The sequence below is a fragment of the Maniola jurtina genome, chromosome 17 (genome assembly GCF_905333055.1).
Source record: "Maniola jurtina chromosome 17, ilManJurt1.1, whole genome shotgun sequence".
NCBI lineage: Eukaryota > Metazoa > Arthropoda > Insecta > Lepidoptera > Nymphalidae > Maniola > Maniola jurtina.
The window spans coordinates 13,578,270-13,593,400 of NC_060045.1; the positions used below are offsets into that span (position 1 = coordinate 13,578,270).

At 38.7% G+C, this 15,131-nt stretch overlaps 1 protein-coding gene across 5 annotated transcripts; it reads right to left on the minus strand.

Annotated features, from left to right (window-relative positions):
* Positions 1 to 3,361: 3,361 nt before the first annotated feature.
* Positions 3,362 to 12,210, minus strand: LOC123873977. Of its 5 annotated transcripts, none has more exons than XM_045919102.1 (3): positions 12,114 to 12,210; positions 5,756 to 5,982; positions 3,362 to 5,388 (listed from the first exon to the last, which is right to left on the minus strand). In XM_045919102.1, the coding sequence occupies exons 2-3, from the start codon at positions 5,934 to 5,936 to the stop codon at positions 4,772 to 4,774; spliced, it is 798 nt and encodes a 265-aa protein (XP_045775058.1). In that variant the 5' UTR covers positions 5,937 to 5,982; positions 12,114 to 12,210; the 3' UTR covers positions 3,362 to 4,771. The 5 variants fall into 5 exon arrangements, with proteins under 5 accessions (XP_045775058.1, XP_045775057.1, XP_045775055.1 ...); XM_045919101.1 differs by lacking the exon at positions 12,114 to 12,210 and adding an exon at positions 11,216 to 11,312; XM_045919099.1 differs by lacking the exon at positions 12,114 to 12,210 and adding an exon at positions 11,077 to 11,312.
* Positions 12,211 to 15,131: the final 2,921 nt, after the last annotated feature.

The window sequence follows — 15,131 nt, forward strand, 5'->3', positions numbered from 1 at the left end:
GGATGGCAAAATGCCACGACTTTATCAATATCCTTTGCATCATAATGGCACATCTCACTTATCCTAATGAGCAGTTTTGGCAAAAACACTCGAGTCTCTGTAGTTCAACACTCCGGTCAAAATGTATGAAACAATTCCTCTTTCATGTCACGCAAACAAAAAGAAGAGCGACAAAATTAATTTACGTTTTTCATCATTAACACTAACTTGTCTCGCTTTACAAATGGCTCAGTGAAAAGAGCCGTGGTGGCTTTAATGACGGAACGAGGCTCAAAAGAAGCGGTTCATCAGCCGCGGCCGCCATTTGTATCCGCCATGTTCACAACTCCTCTCCGCCATCCGCCATCCGCCATCCGCCATCCGTCCACGTCACTAATGTTTTATTCCGTGCATCTTCCTTTCAATGCCAGTTATTTTTTTCTTATTTATCTTCAAGAATCATTGAAAAATGAACCTTAAACTTTCAAAAAGTGTAACATCGTAGGTAATCGGCTGAGGTCCTAGAAGGTACCTTGCTACTTGAGCCCCTACTTTATGTTAGACTAGGATATGCCCGCGACTTTGTCCACGATGACAACAAAAATTTCAAACCCCAATCTTACCCGCTTAGGGATTGAATTTTAAAAATGTTTCCTTAGCGGATGTCCTCTCACAATAGTTATCTGCATGCGCAGTCCGATCCGACCAATAGCTTGAGCTGCGCGTTGATAGATCAGGATTTCCTACATATTTTTTAGATTCCGTAACGAGGTCAAGTCAGAAACCTTAATATTTAAGATTCCAAGGATGATATTTTTAGAACATTCAACTGAAATACCTGCCCTAGAAAATGGAAAAGTTCAACATTATTCCGTGACGCTCATCCGCAGAGTAGCAAGTTCATGGTTGGTAACGGCCCGCAGCGGGGTCTATTCCCGGCGGCGCGGGCGGCGCGGCGCGCGGCGGCCTCCGCGCGACGCGTCGCCGCAGACTTGGCAGCGAGCGGGGTCGCCAGGTCGATGCTCGCATACTCGGATAAATCTCACTGCATATTTAAGAGGGCTCTCTCCGTCACTCGTTTCATACAATCGTAGTTCCAATTTCATTTGAATATTAAGCAACCAAAGTCCATGAAATTTTGCAGACATATTCTAGAAACTAATATCTATGTCTGTGGTTTTCCAGATTTCTGTTAAAATATTCGGTTTCAAAGTTACGCGGTCTTAAAAAATTTCATACAAACTTTTGAGCCCCTGTAATTTTAAAACTACTTATTTTTAGAAAAATCTAAAACACCACAGACACAGATATTAGTTTCTAGAATATGTCTGCAAAATTTCATGGACTTTGGTTGCTTAATATTCAAATGAAATTGGAACTACGATTGTATGAAACGAGTGGAAACGAGTGACGGAGAGAGCCCTGTTAAGGGCTTGGCCAGATACGCTACGTGACGGAATCGTGCGAAACAAAGTCCGAACTAAATCAAATAGAACAGGTTAGTCAAATTTAATAATTTCATGAAGGCCAATAGGCAAACTTATTGCTCTTAACCTTGCTTGGTGAAAAATCACGAGATGAGCCTAAAAAGTGTCCTCGAAAATATCAAAAAATATGTTTTAGCAGAAATGTTTAATGTTTTATCGGCTGCTAACAAATAACGCCAAAACGATGCTTGTTCCGTCAAATGTGCGTGACTACGTAGCTATCTTTTAATAAAGCTGGCATAAATTATCTAAATAATGATATTGATGCCATAAGGGTCTCCCTTAGCAGTTCGAATTAGAAACGTGAAGGCAAATCGCTACGTACATGTCCGTAGAATGTCGACTACGTACGGGTGCATTATTCCCAGTAGCTACAGTGGATTGCAACCGCCAGTGTAAGCGACTGTAGATGGGTGCCAACCTAGCTTTGTAGCTGAACTCGGCTATTACAAGTCGTACGTACGGCTCCAGTGTGACGTTCTGCCCTACTGCTAGCGTTTCGCGTTTGGTCTATCCCAGCCTTTATTGCAATTATTCAATAATTGACAGTGTTGCAACATTTAGCAGCAAGGGACACCTGTAAATAACTACAGCTAATTACAGACAGGTAATTAATTATATTGTCAGCCAGAGAGATACCTGTCAACTAATGCTTGTAACGCATGCAATTAATGTTATCTTACTGATAACATCACCTTGATATTATCATCAAAGGTTCAAAGGTATCATGTAATCAGGTAATTACGTATTCCTAGTAAGTATAACTTTCATAAAAATGTAATAAGTAACAGTATTACTTAATATCCTTGTATAGCAACCTATACTCATAATGGAAATCACTCGCGATAGTTTAAACGTTAAAATTATTTATTCCATACAACCATCGCGTACACTCGATTGAGAATCTACAGCTCGAACTACGAATTCCGGTCACATGAGTAAAGATGCCTATTCCCTATTGAAGCACTCCGCGCTCCGAGCCTGCATAAACTATCTAGTTTGTGCTTCTGAGATGATGTTAGACGCCAACTGCAAATGTACTTGAGACATCAATGTCACTTGCTTTCTGTGAAGGAAAACGTCTTGAGGAAACCTGAATATGAGAGTTTTTGAAAAAGTTCCTAAAGATTTGTGAAGTTTACCAACCTCACTTCTCTTAGGTACCATCTAACCAGCATGGTGGATATCGCCAGCCGCGCTCGGTGCTCGGTAGTGCGCTGGCGACGCTATGGTTGGATAATGCAAAGCAACAACCTAGTATTTGTAGAAGTGGGTTGCGCGTCAGCCGCGCCGGGGAGTCTGGCTCGAACTGGTGCCCGATGCAAGGCTACGTGGAGCTCGTGCGTCAATCTGATTTAGCTTTACACTCCGTGTGCTAAAGTCCACTTTGCCATAACTGCGTCTTGCGTGTGTTTTACATAAATATGATATGGATATCTACAATTTTACAAAGTTGAACTCGAATTTAATCCGACTTTGGCTTGTCTATAGTCTGGTGGGCAGATTGGCTACGGCTACCTTAATTTTTAACTGAGGTAAGTTAATCTTTAGATGTAAGTTAATCTTAAAGGTTAGAAAGTGTCAACTATTTGACTTTTTAAGGTCAGTTTTTATGGGAAACTGGATATCTCGTATTATAGTATCTGATATACTTCGCCGCCAGCAACGCGAGAATGTCGCGCCACCATCTCGGTAACACAATATTTGAACATAATTTCACTCGGCTCGAGCATCCGCAATTTGTGTAAAAGCATTGTTTCCAATGTCGCGATCACTCCCCGCCAAGTGATGCCTGCCTCGCTTTGACACTTATCGTGGAGTCATTAATACGACCGCTTTTTTATCTCAAACATTTTAATATTTTTTTTGTACTTATTCAATTCGTTCGACACGAGTAACATCAGAAAACCTTTTCAAAAATATGCTATTTAATGACGTATAGTTAAATTCTTATTTTTCGGACTCCAGTTTTCCGTTATGAAAACCAGAATATGCTGTGTTGAGCACCTGGTTTGTGGGATTGTTAGATTATTTATTTTTGAAAGCAATTATGTGATCCACATTTCAGAATTCGTTTATGGGAATCCTTTTGATAATGACTTGTAGCAAAAGCACGCTAAGCTAGCTGGCTAATAGCTTATACATTGAGGGTAAGGAGATCAATCCTCTGACTGGTACTTAAACCAGCTTTGCTGAGCTAGGATGTATTTTGAAAATCCTTGCTTAGAGTCTCAAAATCTTAACTTCCCCAGTGATTTCAGTTTTATGTTCATATAATAATCAGTTAGTTGATTTCTTTTAAATGAGGCATTGATCATTCTGATACAATTTCGCCTCTCACCTATTAGTTCTATTCAAGTTAGTAATCATTCAAATGTGTTCGATAAAGCCAGCGTGCTCAATCTACATCGCACGGCGTCACAAAAGATAACACGGCTTTATGTTCAAACCCTTTCCCTTCGCGGAGGGGGAGGGCCGAGAGCTCTTTCAATTCGGAGGTTAGGAGCGCGGCGCGCGGCGCGCGAACTTCCACAGAATAAACTGTATCTGCCAACAATCGCAACTGATAGTCATCCAACACTGCTGCCAGCCTTGCGAACACGATGCGCTACACAAATTAACGTTCTGACTAAACTCACTAACTTCTACTTTATCCTAAGTTTACCCTTTCCGAAATTCCTTTTCACTTGTCGTTCAAATTTCAACTCACTTTATTAAGATACAGGGTTTATTTTAGCTTGAATTGCGACCAGTAAAGTTTCTCATAACAAATTCTTTGCAATTTACTTTCTATCGCCAATAAATTAAGGCTTAAATTCAGTTAAAATGTTTTCTTGACTGAATTGGATAGGTACTCGTAGATATTTAGTTAAGCCCTTATCAAATGATTACTCAACAGGAATGAGGGTTTGAGTATTGTTTCAATGATAAGTAACATTTAAACGTGTTTATTTTTCGATAAGTCTACCTTGAGTTTATGCTTCGGCTTCAAGTTGAAATGAGCAAATACAACAATCAACCACACTCCACATAACACTTTGCTGTGGCACTATTATGGTATGGTAATAGTATAATCTTTGAATAAACAATATGTACCCTACCTTCATTTAACTTTTAAAATTATCTTACTTAATTCATTTTAAAGAAAGGTAACGAAATGGGTACACTAATGCTACCTACTAATTACTAAATACCTAATTATAAATTATACACATATATATATATACCTAATGCTCTCTTAATTATTAAAAACCTTCTAGCACAACTCAACACTTATAAAAAATAAAAAATCCCAACTTTAAACTTTAGATTTCCTCGTTAAAGACTTTAATGGGGTTAACATCTATACTGGAGGACGGAAGCCCATAATTTGGAATGGTTTCACTGAGAACTCCTCTCTTTCTTATTCTCTGCAACAGCTGGATAACTCCGCCCTGAAAGTCCAACACCTCGTCATCATTGAGTTTGTTCAGGGTGGGAAGAAGACTTCGGATAAAGCAAATGTGAGGACTTTCTTCCATGTGACTTCGCAAGTTATTCACGTCCACGACTTGAATGGTGCTTTCTGTTTCGGGTATTTCTTCTACTCTTCTTTTTCTACCTGTGGAGCTGTCCCTGAGATCTGCTATCGCAGTATAATGCGCATCAGAGCTATCATCACTATCAACGGATAAATATTTATGTATCCTCTCCAGTTTCTCTACTTTCTCTTGTTTCTCTCCGTCCTCATTCTCCACTCCACTCGTCTTACTATCTTCTTCGTCTAGATCTAATGATTCTTTAACGTTATGCAAGTTCTTCTCTAGAAACCTTAAGTGCTTGTGGTATAGGTACGGCTTCATCTTCTTCTTCGTTTTTGTTTCTATCACACTTTTCCTCCACGCGTCTCGGATATTCGTCCACTTCTTTATAACTGATTTGACTGAAAGAGAAATAGTAAACATGTATAATATATCTATTTGTATGTGTGCATGTTCTTAGATTTATTACTATGCACAACCCAACTAAGAACCGAGCTACTTAGAATTTATCTGCACCCATAGTAAACTTAAATGAAACTTATTTACCTATTTGAGTTAGCGTTTAGTTGCATTCAATTAATAAGAACCAAAGTATCTAATTAATACTTATAAGCTATAAAGTTGTGTATATCGATGTTCGTAAAGTTCTACTGTAGGTACCGACCTAAGTACTGCATAGGATCGTTATTTGCGCAGGAAGGTAGGTATGTGCTTGCGTCAGTCAGTCAGTGGGGTTATTCCTTGTGCTAGAATGGCATACCTACTCACCGTACAAGTGCTTGTCCTTCTTAGACAGGGTCTCGTATTGAGGACACAGGGCTTTGCAGATCTCCCTCCAAGTGGCGGCCCTCAGGCCGAGGTCTTTGTGGCTCTCCAGGCTCTTGTCCCACAACATGCTCCGCGTCTTCACGAGGCTGATGAGCAGTTCGATGTCAAACTTGTCGGCCATCTCGGATTTTTACAAGACAATTCAAGCATACGTCAGGAGTCAGGACCTGTTACACGGGAAGTAATTAATCTTTAGGTAGGTAGTGTTGGCAGCACCTCGTTCTCACGTCCGGTGCTGGTCGTTATGCTGTGGTCATGACGTCAGCGTCCCCTCCATGGAGACTGAACAGAGGGCGCTAGGGCGACGATGTGGCGTGGAACGACAAGCGACACTTTCTGTTTGCGCTCCGACCGGTTTACATTGCATTATACGGGTTGATTTAACTATCTGAGAGTTTAATTGATAACATCAGAAGTGTGTAGTAACTTACGCTTTGAGGAAAAATCGGTCGAAACGCAAACGTACTTTTTCCATCTAGAGGTCTTCAAGTGCCAGGACACCGTCGGCTGCGAAGGAAACGTAATAAGGTATCTCGTAAAGATACCGAAACTGTGAGTACTTTGAGTAATTATTAAATATTGAGTGAATATGGTTTAATATTATTCAATCTTATGCTCAAACTTTTGTATAGTCAGGTGAGATAATTCGTTACTAGACTCTAAGTTGAAGGTATCAGGTAAAAGTCTGGTACGATTTAATATTGCGTACAGTCTATAAGTGGCCCGCGTGGAAATAGTGATTGGTAAACGAAATTGTCTTTTACTTTTCAAATTTAAAGGAATGTGTTTGAAAAATGGTTAATTTTTAATTTGTTTGAATTTTATTTTGGAACAAAATGTTAAATTCACGGTTGTGTCAACTTTTTTTTTAGTTTCAAGTAGTCAACTATTATAGTGGGTCAATTATTATAGTAGCATCAGTTATATACGTCCTTAGAATATAATAATTTAAAAACGAGTGACGATTGAGCTAGTTACCTACATAGAAGTTTTTATAGTAAAAATATTAAACACGTGGGTTGTTCACGTGACGAACAAGTTTAAATGTGATGGTGGTAGTGGTAAAAGTAATCAAAGAGTGTCTTAGGTTAGTCAAACTTCACAAGTGAAATGTTAGCTCAGATATAAGTCATGATAACCAAACCCGAACTCGTATTGTAAGTAAATCTTACATAATAATATGTGGGGTAGGGTAAATCATAAAAAGTGTATATTTTCGACACATATCATGAGGCATTCATAGATTCCGGAAGTAGTTGTCCGCGTATATCAGAATCGTTAGTAAAGGAATTTCAGTTTAAAACATTTATTTCTCAATAAAGAGCAGAAAAGTCCTTTTAGATATCAGGAATTACAGCTATTTACATTTACAATGGTAGGTACTTACGCACATGATATCAAATGTCATATTCTAGTACTTCGTATCTACATTAAATAATTGTGTGGGTAAGTAATAATATCCATACGTTTACAATACTAGTTTTAGGGAAGAGATGTTTTCGTAATTGTTCTTCTTTTAAAGCATAATTGGGAGTATATAATCCTGTTATTATTTTCCTTATAAGAATACAAGTTTGAAGCGCGTACGAGTGACTTATATTTAGAATTTTCGTATCTTCATAGAGGTAATTCTTTATTTTTTCTTTATTTGCATTCATGTCTTACATCATAAAAAAAATATATACTTATAATATTACAACATGAAGCCCCGCAAGGGCGTTGCAAAGTACAACATAGGTAAATAATTAAAGGTAATATTACAATTCTATTAATTGCCAAACAATTACGAAATTATGAAATATGAATAACAAAAATTATGAATTAATTATATGGGAGCTTTCAAATTATGTCCTACTATAATTAATTAGTCTTAAAAAAAGTACTTACAAACAAAAAGTGCTTTACAAAGTTATTAAAATCTTCTTATATCGTATCATCGTATTATTGAGGTCTATTCATTCAAAAGTTCTTGCACACTGTAGTAACATTCTTGGATTAGCCATTTTTTAGTTTTGGTTAAATATTGTTGCTTTTGTTTCATCTATTATTATTATCATACTGGTTACTTAAAACAGTAAATATTTAAAAAGAGCCTTTGTTGCAGTTTTAAATAAGTACCTTACAGTTTTATCTTAGTGCTACCTACGTAAATAATTAATTAGATAGATAATAACTTTAAATTATTACAGTAAAGATTATTTACATATGAAGTTTTAGTTCTATTTTTTATATTCTGCGTGTCCATCGAAATTTCGATATAATATTCAATATAAAATATAATAGAAGAGAATAGAATAGAATAGACAAGACAAGACCAGACTAGACTAAAATATAATGTAATATAATAGAATAGATTATAATTCAAGTAAACTTGCAAATGCTTTTGAATCGTCAAAATAATTTACCATACATTCAATATGAAGTTTGACTAGAGCGTTATAATATTAGGGCGTACTTTTGGTATGCAAGATGAATAATTCTACGTAAGGTTTATTTTTAAAGATAAAGCCGAAGGTTTTTTTTTTTTTTTTTGTTGATACAAGGGATTTTAAGCAGAATTGCAAAATATTAACATTTCTTTTGATTCAATTGCGTTAAGTGAATTTATTTTTACGTTAAAGGTATCTACCTATTGACTAGGGAGTAATAACTTGCTCGGACGGAATGTAACAGAGTGATCCGATTTGGTTTATCCTCGAGAAGAGTACTGTAATAGTAGTAGACTCGTATACACATTGACCTCTGAAAGCATTTTAGCTATTTTTTTTTGTCCATCCAAACAGAAAACCGTTTTGTATACATACACAAGTCAATTAGGTTGAACTGGTACGAAGGTAAAAGGATTGTACATTATATTTTAATAAAATAGACACAAACAGACTAGTATCGATGAAAGTAATATTTCTCTTCAGAGTTAGAACTATTGCCTGTATTGTCTGTTCACTTCAAAAGTTTCGTTGTATTTGTTAGGTACCTGCTTCAGAAACAAATAATAATTATTAATTACAGATTGTAGTGTGTATAATATAATAATGAAGCTTTATTTAGTTTGTAAAGTTATAGTACGTCATTAATAATGCAAATTGGAATAATATTGATATAAGTTGGTAGTTAATAATATTACAAATTATTAAGTACATACATTATAGTGGTATCTTGTGTGGACTCTTTTGGGTAAAAGCTGTGACATTTGCCTTGAGTAACGAAACATTCTAGTCCAGATAGCTAAGTGGGTATTATTAATTTGGAAAATTCTCATTTAAAAGATTACAATAAGAGGGTAGACAAATACAACATTTTTATGCTCTCAGCTGCAATTCTGTGCTATAATCAGGACAGGCCGAAAATAATAAAGGCCGAAATTATTATTATTGTTTGATACTAGAGTAATTCATGAATTAAAATAGTTTGTGGGTTATAAGATTATATTTGGTGAATGGTGACCAACCATCGTAATTAATAATGCAGTGAACTAGTGAAATCATTAATATAACTGCAGTTAAGATATTGATTAGTTTAAAAAGTGATAATAATTATTTAAAGTTAACATTGATAGTACCAGCTTTACAATCAAATGATCTGTTTATAATAATAAAGCATTGATAGTTAAAATAAAATGGATAAGATTGTTGTTGTTGTTTATTTTAGAAAGATTCTTATGAGATCAAATAACTTGTATTATGAACTAGGCACCAGTGATCCCTTGCTTTGATGCGCGGTAGATAAAGATAGTGTGGTGATTGCATACGTGGATGAATAGTGTCGGGGCACTGTGTGGGTACAAGATGCTATGGCATTGAGTATGTGTTAGAATTTAGTAAAGAACTTTGAGATTTAGTAAAGAGGTATGATCTGATTTTAATCGTGAGTGCTAATGCATTGATTCTTTAAAGAGTATTCATGGAGTATTAAAAACCGTGTTGGCAAGGCTACCTTGTGTATTATGTTGAGTAATCTATTCAAAATTAAGTATGTATAGCAACATAATTGATATAGCGAGCCGTGATAAAATTTTGGAAGGTTAATTAGTGGGAATATTGCACCATGGATATCACATTGGGATACGAAGCTTGAACTATGATAAAATATTAGAGGGTTAATTGGGAATATTGTACCATGAATATAAATTGGAAATTGATTTAAGAAATAAGACGCTTGAACTTGAAGTCGAACTTGGTACGTTTAAGTGAGCGAAATGCTCTTTAAGCGCAAGTGGTCTTCAAGTGGTCTTCTTCGATGCTTGGAACTTGAAGGCAACTTGATAGTCTTAAGTGAGCGAAATGCTCTTTAAGCGCAAGTTGTCTTCACCAACTTGGTACGCTGAAGTGAGCGAAATGCTCTTTAAGTGCAGGTGGTTTTCAACTATGACAAACTTGGTCTCCTAAGTGTGGCAAAGTCCCTTTAGGTGGAGTTGTCTAGTTGTTTAAGTTGCAAGCGAAGTATAATTGTAAAGTGTTAAATGGTAACGAATGTACAATATTCCTTAGGAACCTTACGAGTATGAAACTACGACAAACTTGGTCTCCTAAGTGTGGCAAAGTCCCTTTAGGTGGAGTTGTCTTGTTGATCAAGTTGCAAGCTATCGTATGATTGTTAAGTGATAAGTGACAATGAATGGGCAATATTCCTTGGGAAGTTAGGAAGGATCCTTAGAAGTATGTAATGTAAATGAGGTGTTAACGGTTGTCTATTTTGCAGTAACTTTATCCCGACTCGTGGGGTGCCCGGGGCGGGCACCATGCAGCATGGCCGTGTTGGCAGCACCTCGTTCTCACGTCCGGTGCTGGTCGTTATGCTGTGGTCATGACGTCAGCGTCCCCTCCATGGAGACTGAACAGAGGGCGCTAGGGCGACGATGTGGCGTGGAACGACAAGCGACACTTTCTGTTTGCGCTCCGACCGGTTTACATTGCATTATACGGGTTGATTTAACTATCTGAGAGTTTAATTGATAACAGTAGTAAGTATGTATTTGGTGATTTATATTCGCAGTGTATCGCTGGCTTTACAAAAAATACCGCGTCCGTCGTGACTCGTGAGTCGTGGCGGAGCGCGAGGCGAACCTGTCGTATCACGCACGAGCAATGTTCGCGCAGATTACTTTAGATACAGTTAGATTTAGATAGAGTTAGAAATAGATTGAAAAAAGAATTTGCTGGACAGCAGCTCCACGATTGTTGGAACAGCCTCACGTTCAGTAGTCACCACTAGTAGTACGAGCAAACGTATGACTGGCGGTTTTACCTGATTGCAGTGCTTACTCTCCTCGTGTGACCTCGCGGTATTATATGGACACGTGTTCGCGTACAAAATTCTTGAACAGTCACTAGAAAAATAACCGCGCCTGCAACTTAATGTACCTACACGTAGACGTGTATTATTAAACTCGTAATCACGTACCACGTCGTATGACGTAGGCGACGGAATCGCGTAACTAGAGAACGCACGATAACCAGACACGGAGTCGTCGCGGATTCACGAGCGTGCGCGCGGGTCGGCGGCGCGGGCGGACTGGCGCCGTGTACGTGCACGGCGACCGCGTTCGTGCACGGCGACCGCGTTCGGACACGGCACGGGGCGGCACGGCGCGGGGCGACGCGGCGCGGGGAACCGGCGGCGGCCGCGTTCGGGCACAGCACGGGGCGGCACGGCGCGGGGCGACGCGGCGCGGGGCGGCGCGGCGCGGGAAACCGGCGGCGGCCGCGTTCGGGCACGGCACGGGGCAGCACGGTGCGGGACGACGCGGCGCGGTGACGCGACTCTCGACTCGTAGAATGGCGGCCACGTAAACGTTACGGTTCCGGTTACAGTTGGTTTCGCATAGAGACCTCAGCAGCCCTTATGGCGTATCTCAGTGGCTGTACGGTATCCTTGTGTACCATTTCTAACTGCTATCCAACAACAGTGTTTCATGCTATTCCGATTTGTGAATCCCATGGAAACAGACGTGATTATTTGCCCGAGTATTACCTATAGTTAAAGACCTGGAGAGTGGCTACTTTTTATCCCGGAAAATGAACGAGTTTCCAGGGGATTTTAAAAACCGAAATCCAGCTAGTGGTTTAAAAGACGCTGCGCCATCGATGTATACGCTGCGCCGTCACAAACATGTGTTCAACAAAACGACAACCTGTCAGTAAAGTATATACTGCACTTGTTGGAGTACTTACCCGTGAAACACAAAACAAACTCGGTTCCATCAAACTGAATATGATGTTATACTACCATCGCGCCCCCAACCCGCACGTTAAACACAAGCCGGGAAGAAAACAAACGATGGTCAATAAGGAAAACCCACCGTTTGCCCCAGATCGAGCGATGAAGGGTACCTTCGCGAAGTAAGCCCGGATCAGGACCCGATCGCCGTAATCCGCTGATATTGCGGGCTTGTACACAGCACACAGGTAAAGCCGCGGCAAATACTACGTGAACCTGAGCCGACACGTGCCACACCATAGATACTGAATGCCTCTTCGGAAATATTGCGGTGTTTTCGGTTTAAAGTAAATATTAAAGTCAATAAGATGCGGCCATAATATCTAAGTTTCTTGTAATTGGAAGGAAATGGTAAAAACGATGGTGGATGTTAATGATGATTTTACCATTTCCCTGAAGAAACTCAGTGGTTTGATCAAACTCCTAAGTTGTTTATGTGTTAGTAGATAGGTATGAACCTAGTATAAAGTCCGCGTTTGATACCGACCTTTGCCGAGTGGCCTATAGGTATCCACTCTTGATGGCCAAGTGCTGAGAAAACGAGGATTGCAAATTCCACATTAACTAATATCACGTGGTAACAATTTGTTGTTCTGGATGTAATTGATCAAATTCGTTGTAGTAAAATAAATATATCACTCACCATGACCATCAAATAACTTTTACATTAATTTACTTGGAACACTTCTGAAACATTCCTCACTTTAATCTTCATAAAATAGTCGAAAATATAAAATTACCGCATGAGTAAAATTACGTCCCGCGTCGTCTTGTCCATTACCTCACAGTACATCAGTCAACCCTATCTTTTATTGCCCTCAACATAAGAGTCATTTCCGCACACCACTCACGCCGCTGTCACCGCCTGTTTGACGCGTGTACGCGACTCAGTTACACTAGTGATGATGTATGGCTCTCCTTGAACTTGGAATGATTTACGGTTGAGGAAAATTTACGTTGGCAAGGGTTTGGGTTTTCAGTTGGAAGTTGTCATTTTTCATCTTTCATTTTCCGGTTAGGATCATCGTCAACTATGAATAGATATGCAAACTTGGGGTGCTTTGGTGATCATAATTTAATAATCAATATATTATGTTTAATCATGTTCATTATTCACTTTAACAGCGAAGGAAAACATCGTGAGGAATCGTGTATGCCCGACAATCCTCCATAATGTTTTCAAAGGAGTATGAAGTTTATCAGTCCACACTAATTGTCTAAGTATTGGTCAATGGGTGCGGCGCGGCGTGGTGGACCATGATCTAAATAAACGCTTCTCATTCTTAGAGGTGAGCTCGCGCGTCGCGACGATGACTGAGATGATGATGATAATGATTCACATCAGATGTAACATTTACATTATTATAATGTTGGATAAACAAAATAAACAAATATAATAATGTTGGTAAACATAATAAGTATTTTACATGATCTTTGAAAAAAATTCTTAGAACTTCCCAAGAAAAGCTCTATCAAAATAACGGGCAAATCAATTAGGCTCCCGAAGCGGAACTTCAAACTTAGCGAACATCATTTTGTCTTTGAACACAAAGAGTTGACACTCGTATTTTTATAAACAAGGAACAGCTCCTCACGCAACATTACACATGAAAGATTCACCCCAAGTGCCTGCTGATACAACAAATGCGAAAGCGTGTCTGTTTATCTGCATGTTACTTTTATGTTAATTTTATTATGACTGTAATATCCTTTGACTTTCGCCTCTAGCTAAGCGTTAAGCTTGTGCTGGGAGTAGGTACAACTAAGTATAGTGCAACGAATGGATTTGAACCGCCGACCTTTCGGATTTTCAGTGGGCTCCTTTAACCGTTGAGCTATCGAGGCTTTGTTTGTTGTCTTTTGACGGGTAAGATCCCTGTCTATCTCGATGAATGTTACTTTATGATTAATTTTAATCCCAGAAAATTATCTTACTATTTCAGAGAGAAATTTCGTGGAGGCGGAGTTGCGGGAACAGCTAGTGCTGTAAATATTTAGCAAAACACGAAGGGGAAACCAAGCAACTTTTTACAAAATACAATCAAGGAGTGTTCGATCAAAGTGCTCAAAAGTGAGCAAAATAATATTATTTATACAAAAGAACATTTTTTCCGCCACTCGCTGCCGGTGCGCTGTCGGGACGCGTGTTCTTTCGGAATGTTTCATCATCATCACGATCAACCCGTCACCAGCGCACTACTGAGCACGGGTCTCCAGTGAGAATGAGATGGTTTTGGCCATCGTCTGCCACTTGACGCTGGCTCAGTGTGGATGGCAGACTTCACACATCTTGGACAACGTTATGAACTCTCAGGCATACAGGTTTTCCTTCACCGTTAAAGCAAGTGATATCTAATTCATTAAAACATAACTCCAAGAGGTGCGGGGCATCATACTTCCGACCTTCCGAATAGAAGCCACTAGGCTGTCACTGGTTCTTCATATCATCGAGAAGACAAAAAAGCTTTTGCTGAATGAAGGAACACTCATTTTCTATGATGAATGATTATCGTATTTAGGAATTAAGTATGTACTATAATAATATTATGTATTAAGTTGATCTCTATCAACTTTACAAATTACTCGAAAGATTTTAGACGAAAACTTTCACAATAAATGACGATGTCGCATCACACGTTCCTTGATAAGCGACAAGCGGTTACGGCTCTAAGATTAGCCTAAAAAATAGAAAGTAACGTTATTACGTTGAAAGTAAGTACTTAGTTGTTTTTGGAGATAAAGTAATATTTCACAAATATGTAGTTGTAAAATCATCGAGAGTTATGATATCGCTCCTACAAGTCTGTGGTAGAGTGCAATCACTCGACAGAGATCTACGAACGTAGTTTGAAAACACACAACTTCTAATTGCCGACTTCTAAGAACCATCGTAGTTATAGTAACCCTGCGGTGTGCTAGTGATGTCAACAGCGTATTAGAAGTACAGTCCAAATCAAATCGAATCGTATTTGACTATAGTTCTTACATTTCACGATGAAGTAAATGTTTGTAAGTATACCTAAATATATTTTATTGCACCACAAAACACAAATGAGAAGTTACAAAAAAAAGAAAAACTTAAATGTGTTCGTTTTCGAGC

Excerpts from the sequence above, each read along its gene's own strand:
- LOC123873977 (XM_045919102.1), bottom strand. The coding sequence starts at position 5,936 with ATGGCCGACAAGTTTGACATCGAACTGCTCATCAGCCTCGTGAAGACG. Across the intron at positions 5,389-5,755 it reads GAAGGACAAGCACTTGTACG|TCAAATCAGTTATAAAGAAG; the intron begins GTGAGTAGGTAT and ends TTTCTCTTTCAG.